Below are 18,235 nucleotides of genomic sequence, written 5' to 3' on the forward strand. Positions count from 1 at the left end.
ATGTAAATCACTGTAAGCCAATAATATACCAGTATTGTGTGAAAAAAGAACCAATCACAATCTGGCCAGCAAGTTGCAGTAGCGTTTCGACCAACGTGCATCCTCTCGTCAGCATCTCAGCTCTTGGCCACAAGAGCAATGCGATTCACACATGATTCTGATTAGCCGATTGAAGCCGTCGGACATGGAGTCGCACAGGACCAGAGGTGAGCACGCGGTCCCATCGGTAGTAGGTTGGCTGTGCAGATCGAAACTCTGTGCATTGCGATTGGCTCATAATGGAGCTCAACATGGATGTGATTGGGTAAAATTCGATTAGAGCCAAATTTCAACCGTCAGCAGCATGCTCAGCGCGAAGCGCAAGGCGCGCTTCTTCGACAAGCTCAACGAGATCTACCTTCCGACCAAGCGGCCAGCGAACGAGATTGACGCGCCGTCGGTCGTTTCTTCGTCCACCGGTGACGCCTCGGATCGGCGGCAGTCGTTTCCGCCCATGGCCGTGACCAAAGCGCTCGTCGACAAGGCGCGCCGGCGGCAGTCAATGCCACTCGCAGGACCGCTACAAGGCCTGCGACTGCTGATCGTGCCATTGGGATCCGACATGAGTCGGCGACGCCTCGACATTTGGACGACGCAGGTGGCCAAGGCCGGCGGGCAGCTCGTCACGACGTGCGACGACAGCGATACGATCGTTGTGGCGAGCCTCAGCCTGTCGCGCGAGCGGCTCTGCAGCTACTGCCATGTGTCAGAGATGCCTCCGAGTCTGCGCGTTGTCTCGCCTGATTGGCTCGTGCATGTCATCCAGCACCGCACGTTGCCGCCCGATGGCATGTTTCCGTGGAGGAATGGCGGCGACGTTGCGCCGCCTGTGGCTGCCGATGACGCGCCGCCCCAGAAAGCCTTTTACGAAAGCTCGCCAGGCAACACCCAAGAGAGCCCCGCACCGCCACCAACGCCAAGGTCTGCGATCGTTGTCGCGTCGCCACTACGGGCGCTCGACGAAGACATGGCGTACCGCAAGCGTATCTTTTACGAGAACAACCCGAGCATGGTCGACATCCACGCAGAAGAAGCAGCCGATCCGCGCCAAATCAAGGCCTCGAGCTTTGTGTGCGCGACAACGTCCGGTATGAGGCTTGTCCATTGGGCCCGACGTCGTCGAACCCGCCAGTGTAGTGCAGTCGATCAACCACAACTCGCACTTGACGTCGGTGCTTGACGAGCTCATCGAGTACCTTGCTGTCGAGAAGGACGAGTGGCGCGAGAACAGCTACAAGGTATTTTATGCCGTTTTTCGTGTGGAACTATCGCAATGGATGTGTCTACGCAGCGCATGCTGTCGATTCTCAAGCAGCTGCCGGCCAAGGTCACGTCGACGGCAGCGCTGCGGCCGCAGTACGGGTTTAACGCGACGGGCATCGCCAAGATCCGCGAGATCCTAGAGACAGGCACGCTGCGCAAGCTCCAAGCCAAGAAGGCCGACGCCCGGCTCCAGGTCCTCCGCACCTTTGCCAACATTTGGGGCGTCGGGCCCGCGACTGCGACGTCGCTCTACAGGTAGCATCTCGTGGATCGATCGTCTATGATTTCTACGGACGAGAGTCGCAGCCAGGGCTTCCGGTCCCTCGATGCCCTGCGCGCGCGGCAAGACGAGGTTCTTAACCCACAACAACGCATCGGGCTACATCACTATGCCGATTTTCTGGTGAAAATCCCACGGTACATGCAAGAACCTAACCATGGCGTGCTCATAAGACTCAGGGCCGAGGTCGAAGAGATCCAGGCGATCGTCAAGGCGACGGTCGCGACGATTCACCCAACCGCCGTCTGTGTGACATGCGGGAGCTACCGCCGCGGCAAGCTGCAGTCGGGCGACGTTGACATCCTCATCACTGACCCGCTCGCCGACGAGTGCGTGCTCTTGCCCGGTACTCGATTTATTTGAGTTATTTGGCGCCAAATTTTGATGTAATGACCAGACCTGCTCCGGGAATTGCACAAGCGCACGTTTCTCACGGGTAAGAATGCGTCATCGCGCTTGGTCAGGTTGTCTCGAATACAACGGTGTAGACGACCTCACGACCGTGACGGAGCACCACACGGGCGGCTGCGACTCGTACATGGGCGTCTGCCGCGTCGACGAGGTGCCTACTAGAGGATCTAAATATCAGTAGGAAGCGAAGATCTCATCGTAGCGCCGGCCCTTTCGGCGCATCGACCTCAAGGTGTACCCGCGCCGCCTCTTTGGCTTTGCGCAATTGTACTTTACGGGCAGCGACCACTTTAACCGAAGCATGCGCGCGTACGCCAAGCAAAAAGTGTGTACAATAAGACAATCGAGCGACTGGATGATCCTGCGTAGGGCTACAGCTTGACCGACCGCGGGCTCACCAAAGTGGCCCGCGCCAAAGGCGCCAAGAAGCTCAAGCAAGCGCCGGGTCTGATCTGCCCAGACGAGAAGGACGTCTTCATCGCCCTCCAGCTTCCGTACAAGGTATGAGTGACGTCCGAGAAAACATGGTGGTCAAAGTCGCCATGCGTAGCGGCCGGAAGAGCGCAATTGCATGGCTTGACGCTGTCCCATCGCGCTTCGATAGGCTGCAACCATGAACGAGCAGCTGCTGCCAACTCGTAGTCGTATCAATATAATCGCAGACACAACGTTAGGGCTGTCGGCTGGTGTTGTCGACGTGCTGCTTGGATGGATGGAGACGCGTGGTTGCAGCCGCGCTAGCGACGAGCCAACGCAAGAGACGTCGATGGGCTGGTCTCTGGTCAGTGCACGAGTAGCTTGCGCCGCCCTTCTTCCTCCTCCTCCTCGATACACATTCTCCTGGCGCACCCAAATGCACATGCCTGCTCAGGATCGATCGTCCGAACGGAACGTACAGTGTACATACTATCTGTCACGTCACAACGGCAGATGCTTCTCCTCGGCGAATGAGCGCCTTCGGTCCGGCTCTGCGTCGGCTTCTTCTTTGCATCCGCTTCACTTTTGCTCCTGCCCATCCACGAAACACTTGATACGATGCACGACGTGTTTGAGCTCGCCTACGACGCTCGCGTCCTCGACGTGCGCTGGGTCCCGAACGCCGCCAGCGCGCTCTGCTGCCTCTGCTACGAGTCGTTTGGCCTCTTTGGGAAGCGCCGCCACCACTGCCGGCTCTGCGGCCAGCTCGTCTGCAGCGCGTGCTCGCCCCACAAATCGTTCCTCGTGGGCTCGACGCGCCACGCGTCGCGGACGTGCACCGACTGCGCCTCGCTGCTGACGTGTCTCGCGGCGCAGGGCGACCCGCGCGTCAAGCGGCGCATGGCCTCGCCGTTCCAGAGGAAGACGCGCGCGCCGACGTCGCTGCCGACACGCAGCTCGCACGAGCCGCCGGCCGCCGAGCTGCGCCGCGTGCTCCTCCTCAACAGCAAGGCCTGCGCGACGTACTATGTCGTACACAACCGGTGGTACGAAGCCTGGCTCGCGTACGCCGACGGCGCGACGCCGACGGCGCCCGGTCCTATCTCGAATCACGCGCTGCTCTACTTTTACAACGGACAACTGTACCCGAAACAGACGCTGACGTATGGCAACGACTACCGGTTCCTGCATGAAGACGCGTGGCGGACGCTCTGGGGCGTCTACGGCGGCGGCCCGTCGATCGCCGTGCGCTGGGACGGCGACGCGCCGCCGCCGAGCTCGGACTGGCGCGTCTTCTTCCCGACCATGGGCGCCAAGGCGATGCCGAAGGTCGTCAAGCCCATCTCGCTCCAGCGCATCCGCGCCAGCAGCACAACGCTCTCGGTGAGCTATCCGCGCGGCGACGTCCTCGCCGTCGTGGACCACGATGCCGCGACCTTGTCGGCGGTCGACGAGCAGCCATGCAGTCCGATCCTCCTCATGGCGCCGCGCCCGTCGTTGCCGCCTGCCCAGGAGCGGCAGCGGGCAGCCAAAGAAGCTGTTGCAGCGTTCGCCAAGGCCGCGGGCCAAGCGCGGCGCGAAGCCGAAGGCGTCACGTACCGCAAGTCGCTTGTCTCGCTCGCGGACGTCGACATGCGCATTAGCTCGAGCTTTTGCTCGCCGACGCAAGCGACGCTTCGGACGACCATTGTCTAGCTCCGTATCTCTATTATAGAAAAAGGACTATTTAACGCCATCAACTTGTGTATGTCTGGGGACCAGTCAATGCGCGTCCCACGCTTCTGGCCTCGATCAGACTCGCGAGTGGGACCGCTGGCTGCCTTTCCCATGCCTGCGACCCAAGCTACTGCTTGCATCCAAGAGCAGCTAGCGTGGCTGCGTCGCCTGCAACGTGCGCCGAATCTTCGGTCGCGGCATCCATGTGGCCAAGGCGCGCAGCTTCTCGCATCGCAGCCGGCGTTGGGTGAGTTTACCCTTGCTCGTCGGCAACATGCTCGTCGACGACCGTTCTCGAGACCGAAATGGCAAGTGTTTATTGCTTAGTTGCAGCTCGGGAGCGCATAGGTCTACGTATAGTCTACTACAATTGACTTCTACCGGTACATGCTGCTAATCTAGATCGAGCCGATTGTTCGATCGCACCAGCAGGCTCCACTTCAACCGTGTCAAATCTCCTTTCTTGCAATCGTGACACGAGCTTTATGAGAGATATGCTCCCTCAGGTGATATTTATAGGGAATGTCCTGTGAATTGTATACAAGCTGAGTAACTAATGGGAAACTAACCTTGAACACGATTGCGACCTCGATTTTAGAGAGTATCTCGATATTGAGGCACGTGCGTCGGGCAATAAACTATCAAAGACCTTGTCGTGTGCAAGCTCTGAGAGAAACTAACGAAACTCGACTCTATATTGCATTGACGACGATGACAGCAACCGTCGAGAGCTTGCGCCAGCTCATGTGGGGCGCGTCGGCCGTCTACGAGAGCGAGGAAGAGCTCCGCTGGCAGAGCGAAGGTACCTGGCCTCGCCCTTTCTACTGCGACTGCAGCGAACCAAGTAGACTTTTGCTTTTGCCCGCTGGATGGGCCTGGCCCGACGTGGGGCCTGCAGCAAACCCACGGCGGTCCTTGCGGCGTCTTCGCCCCTGTCCAGGTACTGTCGCCATCCTACGTGATGAGCCATGCTTAGGTCTCTTGCCGTAGGCTCGCATGCTCGTGCACCTCTTGGGCTCGCTGGACACGCCGTTAACCGGCGACGCCCGCGAGCGCTTGCTGGCGTCCGTCTTGGCCGCGATGCTGCTCGCAACGACCGAAGCCGAGACCGACCCAATATGGTTCATAGACGCTGCGCACGTTTCGGCGACCGCGTCGGGGCCCGTGCGTCCGATCGCAGTCGCGCGCGCCGACCTCGAGGCGTCGGTGCGCGACTTCTTCGTCGCTGGAAAAGGCGTCTTGAGCTTCGTGTACAGCATGGTGCTCACGCGTGGCGTCGATCGTCTTCGCGGCGACATGGACGACATGGAGAGCAGCTTGACGATGGGCGAGTTTGGCCACGGCACGCAGGAGCTCCTCAACCTCATGCTCACGGGCCGGGGCACGTCCAACGTGTTTGACGACAGCGTGCCCATGGGCGACACCGGCCTCGTGCTGCGGGGCGTCTCACGTCGCCCTCTCGTCGGGTACCTCACGCAGCTCGAGGCGCTGCGCTACTGCGCCGTGGGCAGCTACTATAAGACTCCGTTGTCGCCGATTTGGGTCCTCGGGAGCGCGAGCCACTTTACGGTGCTCTTTTCGCCACATCTGTCGCTCGTGCAAGAGTCCAACTCGGACGCGCTCTTGTCCAAAGTCACGCGTGCGTTCAAGCAGCACGATACGATGGAGAGCGGGTTCATCGCGCTGGATGCGCTCCTACCGTGCCTGCAGTCGCTCGGCGTCGACCAAGGCATCCTCAGCAACCAGTACCAGATGGGCCGCCTCTTCGCCAAGCTCGAGGTGCGCACTTTTCTCCACTCGACGCGATCTATCAACAACGAGGCGTAGGTGCCGGGCGCGGGGATTGTTCTCTGGGACGACTTTTGGCGCGTCGTCTCCGTCTTGCTCGAGACAAACGACCTCCAACAAGCCATCAACGGCAAGGTCGCGAGTCGCCAGCGCTCCGACTCGGACCTCGCGCGGGAGCTCCAGGCCCAGTTTGATAGCGGTCAAACGGCGGCCGCCGAGGAGAGTGCCGAGCTCGTCCCGATGGCCGCCGACACCGAGGACAAGGTGGTCTTCTACCACTACAACGGCCTCGTCGACAGTCGACAGCCGAACACCGCGTCTCGTGCGCTTTGAAGCCACCGTGCCGAGCCGCAACGTTGTGGGCTACACGGTGCCGCTGCACGACTCGGGTGCGGCGTCCGGCGGCTCGAGTTGCCAGATCGAAGACGTGCTTACGACCAAGTGGCCGGGTATCCATGTGCACTGGGGCGGGCAGGTCCCCCCGCGCCTCGATTAGTGTCTTCACATAAAAATGCTACTACGGATTAGTCGTCGTCGTCCGCGGCCTTGGCGTCGTCGTCTTCGGGCTCGTACTTGCGCAGGCGGCGGCGCAGCTGCTGGATCAGGTCGTTCTTGTCCTTGACCATCTTTTTGAGCTGCAAAAACGGCTTGGTCTGCGAGATGTGGTCCTCCTCCTCCTTCGCACTCGCCTCGTACTCGGCGAGCGCATCGCGGGCCGCGCGAAGCTCCTTCTCGAGCGCGTCCACGTGGCGGCCACTCGATGTTGTCTGCGCGTGCCGGAGCTCGTCCATGTCGTCCTGAAGCCGACTCTTGTCCTTGAGCGCGCGCGAGCAGTCGACTTGAAGCTGCTCGAGGCGGCCGCGAAGCGACTGGTTCTCCTTCTGGAGCGACTCAAACTCTTCGTCGGACCGGCCGGCCTTGGGCTGCACGGCCTTCTTGGCCGACGCACGCTTCTCGTCGCCCGCCCACTCGGCCACCGAGAGCCGCTCGACCTTCTCGAGCATGTCTAGTTGCCGCATGATGTTGTGGGATGTAGGAGCATGCTATCGCACCCTTGTCTTCGACGATGCCCGTGTCAAGCTCGAGGCGCAGCTGGTTCTCTTCCGCTTCGGTGAACACTTGGCGCAAGAGGAGCGCCGTCATGTTGATCGTATCTTGGAGCTCGCTGCGCGCGTTGGCCTACGTGCATGAGCTGTAAAGGCCACGGCGTGTCGTCGCGTGTACCTTGATGGCAAAGCAGAGCGACGTGAGCACGTCCGTCACGTCTTTCTGGCTGTACATGTCGTCGGACGAGAGGCTATAAGAGCATATTGAGCCACGCAGAAGGCGCCATGCGACGACCGATCCGAGCGCGTGTCGTCAAACTCGGCGTCAATGTTCTCGAGGTGCGTCGCCATGCGCGACCGGAAAAACTTGAGAAACTTGGAAATCTAATGGCGCATGAGCGTCGGCGTACGGCGCATGGCGGCGACCTCTGCCTGGTGGTGCGCGTTCATGCCACCCTTCGTGCTCATCGTCGGCCGCTCGATAGCTCGTCGTTCTGTGACCCTTCAAGATCGCGCTGGCGCACGTGCCAAAAAGGGTACAATCTGGTCCTATCCGGGATCTTGTTACTTGTGTTGATACCGAACGTCTTCTCGCAACGAAAACGCTGCCAAGTGGACAGTCGCTGGCCGAGATAGATAATTACATTGGATTGCAGATCGCTGGATAGTTGGATAGTTGGATAGATGGATAAAAAAGGCGATGGGCCAACGACGAGCGACGCAGCAGCGGAAGCATTCGAGGCGCATGGGTCCAAAAGCCTGCGCTATCGACATAATTGGCTCTGTGGAGCTATTCTATCCGGATACCAAACGATCCAAAATGACGTTATCGCACTCTTCTGCGTTGTCGGTTTCGACCGCATTGGAGACGAAGATAGTATATATATAGGAATGGACGCCGAGACCGTGCGCCGGCCCATCTTGCGGCGCGGCTCGAGCCTCTATGCACCGCTTTGGCAGCAGCGCGTGCATGTCGACCACTTGCCAGAGCCGCTTGACCTCGACGAGGACGCGGTGGCGACGGAGCCCGAGAGAATGCCCGACGACCAAACGCACAAGGCCACCACCGTGTCGGCGCCAAGTCCGTCGCTGGCTGAGAGCCCAAGCGGCTCGAACGAAGCGCGGCTCATCGACGCGCTCCTCGACAAGAATAACCAATGCGAGCCGAGCCCAGTCGCCTCGTTGCCCTCGCGTGGCCTCGATCCTACTTCGGCGTACGCGCAGGCCAAGCAGCGCGACCACCTCCACGACTACATGTACATACCACTCTCTACCTGGAGCCTCTCAGTTCTCCTCGTGCAATTGTAGCAAGATGTCGCGGCACATGGTGCACAAGGTCAAATCGGGGCAGAGCCTCGACCGCACGATAGCGCGGCAACAGATCGAAATGACATCGGCCAAGCATCGGTGGCGTCGCTCCATTTCTTGCAGCTTCGAGACTGCTACTTAGGTCCTCGATCGCGCTTGCGCATGCGTGCGTCTCGGCCGTCTCGACCACGATCGCGTCGGCGCCACGTACGATGCAACGACCTCTTGATGCTCCTACCATCGCGTAGGGCCGGTCCTGCTCGACATGGCGGTGCAGTTCCTGTCGCCCAACGGCAATGCGCTCGGTTGCGCCCACGACGACCAGCTCGCGCTGCGCGTCAACACCAAGAAGGTGTTCTTTCGACTGCGCCGAGGTCCTTGGGCACACGACGTGCAAGACACTGGCCTCGCCGCAGTCGCGCTCGAGACGGCAGACCAAACGCGCTTCCTCTGCGCGTCTGCCAAGCTTGGGTCCGTCGTGCGCCTCCAACCCCGCGCATGGAGCGATGAGGCGCGAGGTCTCGTCACGGCCGAGATGTACGCCAACTACAAATGGGTGCTGCAGCCCGCGCAGCTCCAGCGCGGATCGCCCTTGGTTGACAGCATGCTCGTACACTTGACCCAGGTCCGCTATATCGGGGCCACTTCGGTCATCTACTGCCTCGGGCACGACCTGCACATGCACGCGTCGACGGCCACGTATGCGATGGACCACTGCAGCTGGAAGCTCAAGCTGCCGACACGGAGAGCAGCGCCGGTGCAGGCGACCAAGACCAAGACGCGCCCACCGCCAGTGATTTACCCACTCACGCGCCCGCAAAATCGGTACCGGGCGTGGTCAAAAAACCACGAAGCGGCCATCCACGCACGAACCGCGTCCGACGAAGCGAGCCTCAAGTTTCAAGCCGAAATGGAGTCGGCATTCCGAGACCGAACGGCCCGTACGGAGCTGACGACTCGAGTTGACGATGCTCCGGCAATTTCACCAGCCCGCACCCACTGCTCGCGTCAACTGCACAGCAACACATCGGAGCTCACGGATCCGGAACGTCTCCAGCTCTTACAAGTCCATAATCCAAGCGTCTACGGCCGCGTCACAGCGCAAGGCGTCACGGCGACGAGAAGCCTGCCACGCAACACCAAGTATCTGCAGTTCCTCATGAACGGCATGGAGAGAATCAGCCAGCTCCGGCCGCAGTCGGCGTCAACGTCATCCGCCTCCTCGAACGGTATCGTGCCGCGACCGCGCACCGCGCCGCACAAGCCTCAGCTCAGACTCGGCAAGGTCGCGTCGCAGTGATGCTCGGTATCGAGTACCTCGAGAAAGTACGTGCCCAGAAGCAGCGGGAACGGGTGGTTGCCGTCGACGGCGATCGCATGCAGCGGCGCGAAGAGCTTGAGGAGGCTCCGGCCATGTGCTGGCGCCTTCTCGGCCGCGTACACTGCGTCCAAAAAGACACCGGGCGAGAGGCAGAGGCGCATCGACGACGTCGTCGACGCAAAGTACGCGGCGTCCGAGACGTCGTGCACGAACGACGTGAGCACGATAAAGTTGGCGTGCGATCGCCGACGCAGGACGCAGAGCGTAATGAACGGCCGGTGCTGCGGCAGGTCGAGCGCCGGGTTGGCCAATTGCAGCGACGACGCCTAAGCTCGGTAATCAACACAAGAGGCTGATGTATGGTTGATGCGCACTTGACTCGAGTGGAAGAGCGTGCTGTCGCGGTTGAGTTTGCGGGCGGCACCCAAAATGGCGTGGCCGATCGGCCCGACGATATGGTATTCCTTGCGACGGGCTGCGTCCTTGCGCTTGAGAATCGACGAGGCTTGCGTCGGCGACACCATAAAGGAGGTCTACCCACGAGCCATGGTATAGGACCACGACATTGGATGATGGATACCTGGGAGTCGAGGGGAATGCCAGCGCCAGCGTCTTCGATGTCTTCATGGTTGCTGACCGTCTGTGGAAGCTACAACGCAATGAGGTTACAAGACGCGAGATGCGATCGTACGCGTGGCGTGGGCCGCGACGTCGAGAGCACGGAGCTAATAGCTTGCGATGTGGCTTGAGACAGTACGTCGGCCATCGAGCGTTCGTGGTCGACGCTTTCGTAGACCTTTGGCTTCCTACACACACGATGTCGCATCACGCAGCAAGCAGAACGTGCGCTCACTTGTGAGTGTCGAGGCTCGGTCGCGCAATGGGCTGCTTCCGGACAGGCGGTCGCTTCTTCGCCACGACCGGCGGGGCGGACGACCACGCAGCGGGTCGTTCGGAGGCCGCACCAAACGTGTGACTAAGGAGCGTCTTTGCTGGTGAGACTTGTACCCCAGACGCGTCATTGCGCATGGGTCGGGCTACAGCAGGGCGCTGGGACACGAGTGCGGGAGGGCGACGGGCCGGTGTTGAAGTGGTGCGCAATGAGAGTGCAGCAGGCGTTGGTGCCAATTGACGCGCTGAACGCGGCGCTGATCCGATAGAAGAAGCCACCGAGCTTGTGGTGTCGCTTGCGGCTTCGCTTGTAGCTGCTTCGGACGCGACAGGCGGTGCTGCGGGGGTATGAAAGGTCAGGATCGAGTCCAGACCATCATCGTCGTCGTCGTCGCCGTCGCCGCCGTGCGCTCCTCGCATGTGTCCTGCATATCCATAGCATATTGTAGCCAACGCCAGTTGCAGTGCGACCAGGTACGTACCGATGAACTTTGCGAGCAGGCCTTGCTGGCGGATCTGCGCGGTCGCGACCGGCGCGCGCTCTGGTGCTGCATCGGGCTGCGGCGCTGTCGACGGCTCGGACGTCGTTGCAAAGGTCTTGGCGAGCGCGCGGTTCCGGTCAAAGTCCACGTCATAAACGACCTCGTGCTCGTCCTCCTGCGACTGCATCGGTCTGGCCGGCCGCGAAATCCAACTTGTGGGACAAACGCGCGACTAAATTGGGTTTTACGATCGACTAAACTAGGTTTTTCCTTTCGACTAAAACGTTTCGTACACAGCAGCGAGACGACGGCATTCGCGCCTCACCACGAGGCCGTGTGCCAACACTTGCTTCCTCGTCACGGACCGCGGGCAACGGAGCAGAGGCCCCACAGGATACGTAGCTTGGACGCGTGGGACGCGTGCAATCGCAACTCGTTTAGTCGAAGCCCCGCGTAGCAGGTTCTGGCAACGTTCGATTGGCCAAAAAGCGGGCGAGTAAAAATTGCCACAAGTTGAATTGAAGGAACCTCGAGGTCGACGCCAGCACCATGAAGACGCGCATGGCCATCGATGACATCAGCGCCATGGTGGGCTCCATCACCAAGAACGTCGTCAACATGCGCGTGACCAACATCTACGACTCGGAGGTCAACAAGACGTACATCCTCAAGCTCGCGACGCCGGGTCTGCCCAAGGTCTTCCTCCTCCTGCAGTCGGGCGTCCGCTTCCACACGACTGCGTACGCGCGCGAGACGGCGAGCGCACTTCCGCTGCAGTTCACCATGAAGCTGCGCAAGCACCTCCGCGGCAAGCGCCTCGCGAGCGTCACGCAGTGCGCGTCGGACCGCGTCATCGACTTTGCGTTTGGCGACGGCGACCAGCGCCACCACTTGATCCTCGAGCTCTACGCGGCCGGCAACATCATCTTGACCGACCACAACTACTCGATCTTATCGCTGCTGCGGTCGCACACGTACGATGAGCAGGTCAAGGTCGCGGTCAAGCAGGTCTACCCGATGGAGAACGCGATGGTCGTCGGCAACTCGGCCGCCGCCGTCTTTCGCTCGGGCAGCGACCTTATCACGTTCATTCAAACGTACGTTCAGGAGATGGCAACCAAAGAAAGAGCAAGAAGCAGTACACGCTCAAGCAGATCCTCATGAGCAAGGAGTCGGGCCTCGGCGGCTTTGGCCCGACCATCGTCGAGCACTGCCTCGTCAAGGCGCATTTGGCGCCGAGCCTCAAGGTCAAGACCGCGGCCACCAACGTCGTCGTGCCGCTGACGCCGGACGAAGCAGACGCACTCGTCGCGAGCCTCGCGCAGGCCCCGACGCTCCTCGACGAGCTGGCGCAGAACCAGGTGACGCTGCACGGCGAAGGCAGCGACGCATCGGACGTGAGCGACCACGGCTTTATCATCCTGAGCCCCACCACCGGAGCGTTCGATGAGTTTACGCCCTACCTCTACGCGCAGCACGAAGGCCGGTCGGTGCAGCGCTTCCGGACCTTTGACATGGCCGTCGACGAGTTCTTCTCCAAGATCGAGGCGCAAATGGCCGAGGCGGAGAAGAAGCAGCGGCGCTCGCGGCCGAGACCAAGGTCGACAAGCTCAAGAAGCACCAGCAAGACCAGATGGAGGCGTTCCGCAAGACGCAGGAAGAGAGCGTCGTGCAGGCGCAGCTCATTGAGCAAAACCAAGGCGACATTGAAAACGTCTTGTTGGTCCTCCGGAGTGCGCTCGCCAACGGCATGGACTGGAAGGACCTTGAGGACCTGATCAAGCAAGAGCAGAAGAACGGCAACCCGGTCGCATCGCTCATCCACAAGCTCGACCTCGCCCAGAACCGCGTCTCGGTGCTGCTCTGCGACACGGAAGCCGACGACGCCGACATGGAGAGCGCGGTGGCGTACTGTGTGCCGATCGACTTGAGCTTGTCGGCGCTCGCCAACGCGCGGGAGCTCTACTCGAAGAAGAAGAAGGCGGTCGTCAAGGCCCAGAAGGCGACCGAAGCGACCGACAAGGCGATCGAGCAAGCCATCAAGAAGCACGAGAAGAAGCAGCAAGCACAGAAGCTCCAGCGCAAGACGCTGTACCAGCGCCGGAAGACCATGTGGTTTGAAAAGTTCCATTGGTTCATCACCCGGGAAAAGTACATGGTGCTCGCGGGCAAGGACGCGCAGCAGAACGAGACGCTCGTGAAGAAATACCTCCGCAAGGGCGACCTCTACGTCCACGCTGACCTGCACGGCGCCGGTACGTCCTACATATAGAAGTGTGGTGGATCGATACATTGATACATTGATAGCGACCTGCATCATTCGCAACCGCAGCGCCGACGCAAACGACCCGATCCCGATCTCGACCATCGAGCAAGCCGGATGCATGAGCGTCTGCCGCAGCAATGCGTGGGCCAACCAGGTCGTCGCGGGCGCGTACTGGGTTCGCGCCGACCAAGTGTCCAAGACGGCCCCCACGGGCGAGTACCTCACCACCGGTAGCTTTATGATCCGCGGCAAGAAGAACTTCATTCCAGCCTCGCGCCTCGAGATGGGCCTTGCGATCGTGTTTCGGATCGATGAAAGCTCGGTCGCGCACCACCTCGAGCTCGAAGCGCTTGAGAACGACGACGTCACGCCGCGTGGTAGTTCATATATCAGTAGTTATCGTACCATGAGGCTGATACGATGGCGTGTAGCAGTTGCTGTCGTAGACGATGAGAAGCCCGCGGCTGCCGAAACAAGCACCGTCGTGGCGCCCAAGCCAACGGCCAAGACCAAGCCCGCCAAGCCGCAGCCGGAAGTCAAGGCGGCACCCGTCGTTGCGCCCGACGACGAGCCCTCTAGTGATGCCGAAAGCCCTGATGGCAACGGCGCGGACGACGACGCACCCGGGAAGAAGCGACTGAGCGCCAAGGAGCGCCGTGACCTCAAAAAAGCGCGCACCAAGAAGGACGAGGACGACGCTGCCGAGGTCAAGGCGTCGCCGCCGCCGGCGCCGACTGAGAAGAAGCCCAAGGGCGCTGCCCCGGCACCGCCGGTTCGCGGCAAGAAGGGCAAGCTCAAGAAGATGAAAAAGTACGCCGACCAAGACGAGGACGAGCGGCTCCTGCGCCTCGCCGCCCTCGGCCACGTCAAGGTCGCGGAGCTCACCGAGGCGGGCGAGAACGACAAGGTATCCAATTCGCTTCGTGTCGATCATCCTAAACACGGTGTGTAGGAGGACGAGACGCCGGCCAACGACGAGACCGAAGACGCGACGCCGAGCGAAGCCGGCACGAGCGTGGTCGACGACGAAAAGGAAGCCATCTACGCGCTGCACCGTGAGCGCAAGGCGCAGCTGCAGGAACAGGAAGAGGAGGAGGCGCAGAACGCCGCGTTCCTCGACTCGTTCACGGGCACGCCGCTGCCCAACGATCTGCTTTTGTTTGCAATGCCCGTCTGCGCGCCGTACTCGACGCTCGCGCTGTACACGTACAAGGTCAAGCTCACGCCGGGGTCGCAGAAGAAGGGCAAGGCCGTCCAGTTTGCGGTCGACCACTTTCTCAACCTCAAACCCAAGATCTCGTCGGCGATCAAGACGACGCCCGTTGACGTAGACGCAGCAACCGACGAGGTGACGCCCGACGTGGACCCGATCGAGGCGCAGAAGGAGCTCATCAAGTGCGTGCCAGAAGCCGACCTCGTCGGCTGCATGGTGGGGCCTGTCAAAGTCTCGGCGCCGGGTCTGAGCACCGCCAAGAAGGGCGGCAACAACAAGCCCAAGAAGGCCCACAAGAACAAGTCGACCTAGCGTTGTATTCGCATGTACACATTGTTTCGATGCCACCGAGGTGTTTGCCACCCGTGCTCGTGTACCAGCGTCTACAGTTGCTCGTCGTCGTTTTCGTCGGTGGTGGATGCGGCCACGACCGAGTTGTAGTGGGCGCCGAGCGTATAGTAATGCAAATGGTACCTACACAGAGCATGAGCGTGGACGCAGAGTCGAGGACGCACGAGACACGCAGCGGCGCCGTGTGGGCAGCGCTAAAGTCGTCGCCCATGACGAGGACCTCCGAGCCCGCCGCGTAGACATGAATCGGGCGCTGGAGGCTCTGTGCGAGCGCCCGCAGCTCGATCTGCCCGCCCCAGTCGGACGAGTGCTCGACGCGGTGGCAGTAGGCTGCGTATTGGTCTAGACATGCACGCTAAGATCTGGCATCTACAACTGATGCGCGTAGTACCTTGGAGCGACTCGTCCGACTCGTAGTTGAGTTCCACAAACGGCATAAAGTCATCAGCGTTGGCAAGGAGCGACGCTGCCGTGAGCTGGCGCAGGTACAGGTGCGGCGGCTACATGCCGCATGACGCATCGTTCCAGGTCAAGGATGAACGTACCAGGGCGCCCGTGGACGGCAGCTGCCCGATGCGTCGCAACTGGTCGGCAATCGCGTGGTACAAGCAATGACCGTCGGACGGGATCTCGTGGATCGTCATGGTTAGCGACTGAAGCTGCAGTGCAATCTGGTCGAGCTCGATCTTGCGCTCGCTCACGACGTTCTTGGACTCTTCTTCGATGCGCAGCTGCCGGTCCTTCTCCTCCTGCTTCTTCTTCTCCTGTAATCGCCGCCGTTTTTACGCGAATACGCTAGATGGACAGGTCGTACGCGCTTGCGCTGCGCCTTCTCGAGCTTGGCGTTGGTCGAGGCCGGCGTCGCGTCGGTGACCGGCGGCGCCGCGTCGCCGATCACCGTCTCGTCGTCGTCCTTGGCCTAGAAAACATTGCGCATACCGTGAAGCACATCGCTGCAGAAAAGATGCATGCACGTACAAAGGCGAGAAGCTCGGCGGCATGGCGTTCCGTCATCTCTTGCTCGAGGCGGACAAGCTCGTCTTCAATGTCCTTCTTGGACTTCTTCTCCTTCTTCCACTTCTTCTGAAGCAGCTTGGTCTGGTTCTGCCACTCCTACACCGCCCGAGCGTGATGCTTGGCCATACGTCCATGGGCGCGCACCCGCGCTTCGAGCTTGTGGCGCTGCTTGGCCTGGCCTTCCGTCTCGTTCCTCGACGCCATCGTTTTTCCAGTGGCCAAACGTCCGGATACGATGCCACTGCCGCCATCATCCGGATAACGCGCACCTTTCTAGCCAGGAGGACCGGGATGGCGTGGCTCGCCGCGCATTTGACTCGCTTCTTCCAGAGCTGCTCTTAGTGTACAAAGGTGGTCGCGTGACGATCACGCAGTCCATCGCTCTGACGATGGCTCGACCTCCAGAGCTCTGTTTGTGATCAATCTAAAATAGACGCTTTTCATTGGTCTGATTTCAAGCTCTTTATGCCCTATCACAAGTCGCCATCCACGATCCGAGCGGCGGCGATCCCGACGGCCTCGCAGCATGAAAGTACATTCCAAGTAAAATAACTCATACGTTGCAGGTGGGTTAGAGACTACTCTGGAGAGCTTAAAAAGCCACGTCGCATCGCCGTTGGATGCCTAATGCAGAAGAAATTCTCGTTCAACTCGTTCCCGCCTGTTAAACGCATTTCACCTCACGTCCAATATATTTAACCTGTTGGCTCCAGCAGTTCGGTGGCTTATTACCGACTTTAACGTCGACACGTTTTCTGGGTAGCTGTCACAGAGTGCTGCCACGTAGAGATCCGGCTCAGCTGTGAATGGAGCGCTACTGGTGTATATTACACAGAACGTCGAGCACGCAGCAGCAACGCGGCCGACGTAGCCAGCATATTGTTCGTAGCTGGACGACGCGGAGTAGAACGACCCATGGCGCCAGCCTGTGCTGCAAAGCCACAACGAGGGCCGGCAGCAGCAAAGGCCTGGGCCGCCTGCGCCTGGGCGAGCCGCACCACGTGGCCGATCGATAGATGCGACGACAAGGCGTCTGCGAGCACGCTGCAGCAGCTGCGTCGCAACTTGCAGCATCGCTTCTTTCTTCCGTCTTGTTTGGAACACCAAGGCGAGGAAGTGATTCGCATGACGTGGCATTAGCTCCGAGCTCCGAGACGTTGATGTCGTCGTTGGAGAAATGAGTCCTCCCATTCGATGCAACGGAAAAAGGTCGAGCACTCGTGTAGAAACGACTTGCGTCAAGGCGACAACGCGGCGAAGCGAGATCGAGTCAATTAGTAGGAATGCGTCGACTATGCCTCCAGGCGATACCAGTCTCAAGAATACTATGAGCTACGACTAATGTTATGTCATCAGCAGTCTTTGCTCGTGTCGATCGTACATACTTCCAAATAAAACCTCCTCCGTCATAATGTAACCCCACCCCTGTCATAACCCTACCCCTCGTCCACGTGACTCGAGGGGACCACTAAAAAAGGCCGCAGCAGCGATGAAGCAACAGGGTGGGACTGGCATATATGATATGATACTACACTCTACAGCGGCTCGTCGGCCAAATACGTGAGCGCGAGGCCGTGCAGGTCGCGGTGGGTAAACGATGCCTGGTCCGGAACGTCGACGCCGTGCTCCAGCAGAAGCCTTCGCACGCCCGCCGCCGAGAGCAGTGAGCACATGACGTCCAAGCACTCGCGCTCGTCGTAGCGTGGCGCGCCGTTCGCTTCCACCTGGCGATCGTCGTCGACGTCGGGCGCGTCGACGGGCGAGAAGGCCGACGTGATGAGACAGCCGCCCTCGCTCTCGACCTCCCAGGCTTCCTGCATCGTGTGGATCGTTTCGAGTGCGCACTTCTGCAGACCCGCGTCGTCCGACAGCATGAGCGTCTTGAGGTGGTACGCGTCCTCCTTCGTGAGCCAATCGTGGTCGACGAGGCACTCGAGCTGGGCCGCTTCGACGTGCAGGCTCTTGCGGCTCGTCACCGTCGGCCGTCGTTGCCGCTCGAGCGACGTCGGCGGTGTTGCCACAACCGCGCTGAGCATCGGTGCGGATTGCGACCGGAGTGGCTTGGTCACCGGCGGCGGCGAGTAGGCAAAGGAGCCAAGGTACCGAGGCCACCACCCGCCGCTGTACTCGACGTCGTGTTCGGCTTCGAGGGCCTCGAGTTTGCGCACCGCTTCGAGGCTCACCCACTCCCAGAACGCCGTCCACGAGAGCGTGTCGTCGGACGTTGGCATGGCGTCGGGCGGCGAGAGACCCGCGGCGCGACACAGCTTTTGCACCAGCGCGACGCCGTCCGCAATGGGCACAGCGCCATCGCCCGACGGGTCAAACTCGGTGAAGAGCACTTTGGCGCCAAATTCAAGCCGCTCAATCTCGTCCGTGGCGCGCGCCAGCGACGAAAATACCCTTTGGTCGTGCCGTTGTAGGCC

The 18,235-nt window shown here is 60.6% G+C and overlaps 9 protein-coding genes across 9 annotated transcripts in view; 5 read left to right on the forward strand and 4 right to left on the reverse strand.

Annotated features, from left to right (window-relative positions):
- Positions 1–343: 343 nt before the first annotated feature.
- SPRG_07053 (hypothetical protein) lies at positions 344–2,500 on the forward strand (the record flags this gene model as incomplete). The annotated part of the gene is made up of 9 exons (XM_012346512.1): positions 344–1,127; positions 1,177–1,277; positions 1,331–1,557; positions 1,609–1,719; positions 1,762–1,928; positions 1,980–2,018; positions 2,071–2,144; positions 2,196–2,318; positions 2,363–2,500. 9 exons carry the CDS (start codon positions 344–346, stop codon positions 2,498–2,500), a joined length of 1,764 nt encoding a protein of 587 aa, XP_012201902.1.
- Positions 2,501–3,028: 528 nt separating this feature from the next.
- On the forward strand, positions 3,029–4,174 carry SPRG_07054 (hypothetical protein; the record flags this gene model as incomplete). The annotated part of the gene is made up of 1 exon (XM_012346513.1): positions 3,029–4,174. One exon carries the CDS (start codon positions 3,029–3,031, stop codon positions 4,103–4,105), a length of 1,077 nt encoding a protein of 358 aa, XP_012201903.1. The 3' UTR covers positions 4,106–4,174.
- A 658-nt stretch (positions 4,175–4,832) lies between these two features.
- SPRG_07055 (hypothetical protein) lies at positions 4,833–6,426 on the forward strand. Its single transcript, XM_012346514.1, has 4 exons — positions 4,833–4,928; positions 4,975–5,066; positions 5,117–5,905; positions 5,954–6,426. The coding sequence occupies exons 1-4, from the start codon at positions 4,838–4,840 to the stop codon at positions 6,245–6,247; spliced, it is 1,266 nt and encodes a 421-aa protein (XP_012201904.1). The 5' UTR covers positions 4,833–4,837; the 3' UTR covers positions 6,248–6,426.
- Positions 6,427–6,438: 12 nt separating this feature from the next.
- SPRG_07056 (hypothetical protein) lies at positions 6,439–7,428 on the reverse strand (the record flags this gene model as incomplete). Its single annotated transcript, XM_012346515.1, has 5 exons — positions 6,439–6,920; positions 6,967–7,093; positions 7,139–7,211; positions 7,256–7,344; positions 7,387–7,428. 5 exons carry the CDS (start codon positions 7,426–7,428, stop codon positions 6,439–6,441), a joined length of 813 nt encoding a protein of 270 aa, XP_012201905.1.
- A 423-nt stretch (positions 7,429–7,851) lies between these two features.
- SPRG_07057 (hypothetical protein) lies at positions 7,852–9,234 on the forward strand (the record flags this gene model as incomplete). The annotated part of the gene is made up of 5 exons (XM_012346516.1): positions 7,852–8,216; positions 8,269–8,367; positions 8,411–8,475; positions 8,517–9,144; positions 9,198–9,234. The coding sequence occupies 5 exons, from the start codon at positions 7,852–7,854 to the stop codon at positions 9,232–9,234; spliced, it is 1,194 nt and encodes a 397-aa protein (XP_012201906.1).
- A 300-nt stretch (positions 9,235–9,534) lies between these two features.
- On the reverse strand, positions 9,535–10,113 carry SPRG_07058 (hypothetical protein; the record flags this gene model as incomplete). Its single annotated transcript, XM_012346517.1, has 2 exons — positions 9,535–9,915; positions 9,964–10,113. 2 exons carry the CDS (start codon positions 10,111–10,113, stop codon positions 9,535–9,537), a joined length of 531 nt encoding a protein of 176 aa, XP_012201907.1.
- Positions 10,114–11,511: 1,398 nt separating this feature from the next.
- Positions 11,512–14,809, forward strand: SPRG_07059 (hypothetical protein; the record flags this gene model as incomplete). Its single annotated transcript, XM_012346518.1, has 6 exons — positions 11,512–12,059; positions 12,086–12,482; positions 12,557–13,217; positions 13,270–13,605; positions 13,660–14,135; positions 14,181–14,809. The coding sequence occupies 6 exons, from the start codon at positions 11,512–11,514 to the stop codon at positions 14,751–14,753; spliced, it is 2,991 nt and encodes a 996-aa protein (XP_012201908.1). The 3' UTR covers positions 14,754–14,809.
- A 15-nt stretch (positions 14,810–14,824) lies between these two features.
- SPRG_07060 (hypothetical protein) lies at positions 14,825–16,013 on the reverse strand (the record flags this gene model as incomplete). Its single annotated transcript, XM_012346519.1, has 7 exons — positions 14,825–14,915; positions 14,957–15,134; positions 15,184–15,292; positions 15,338–15,556; positions 15,607–15,711; positions 15,771–15,905; positions 15,954–16,013. 7 exons carry the CDS (start codon positions 16,011–16,013, stop codon positions 14,825–14,827), a joined length of 897 nt encoding a protein of 298 aa, XP_012201909.1.
- A 1,331-nt stretch (positions 16,014–17,344) lies between these two features.
- The window catches only part of SPRG_20331 (hypothetical protein), a gene marked incomplete at both ends in the record, with an annotated part of 3,192 nt that continues 2,301 nt past the window's right edge, over positions 17,345–18,235 (reverse strand). Inside the window, one exon of the mRNA XM_012346554.1 lies at positions 17,345–18,212. Coding sequence (XP_012201944.1) covers positions 17,345–18,212 — 868 coding nt within the window. The remainder of the gene's footprint in view (positions 18,213–18,235) is intronic.

This window comes from Saprolegnia parasitica, assembly GCF_000151545.1.
Source record: "Saprolegnia parasitica CBS 223.65 unplaced genomic scaffold supercont2.29, whole genome shotgun sequence".
NCBI classification, from domain to species: Eukaryota; Oomycota; class Saprolegniomycetes; order Saprolegniales; family Saprolegniaceae; genus Saprolegnia; species Saprolegnia parasitica.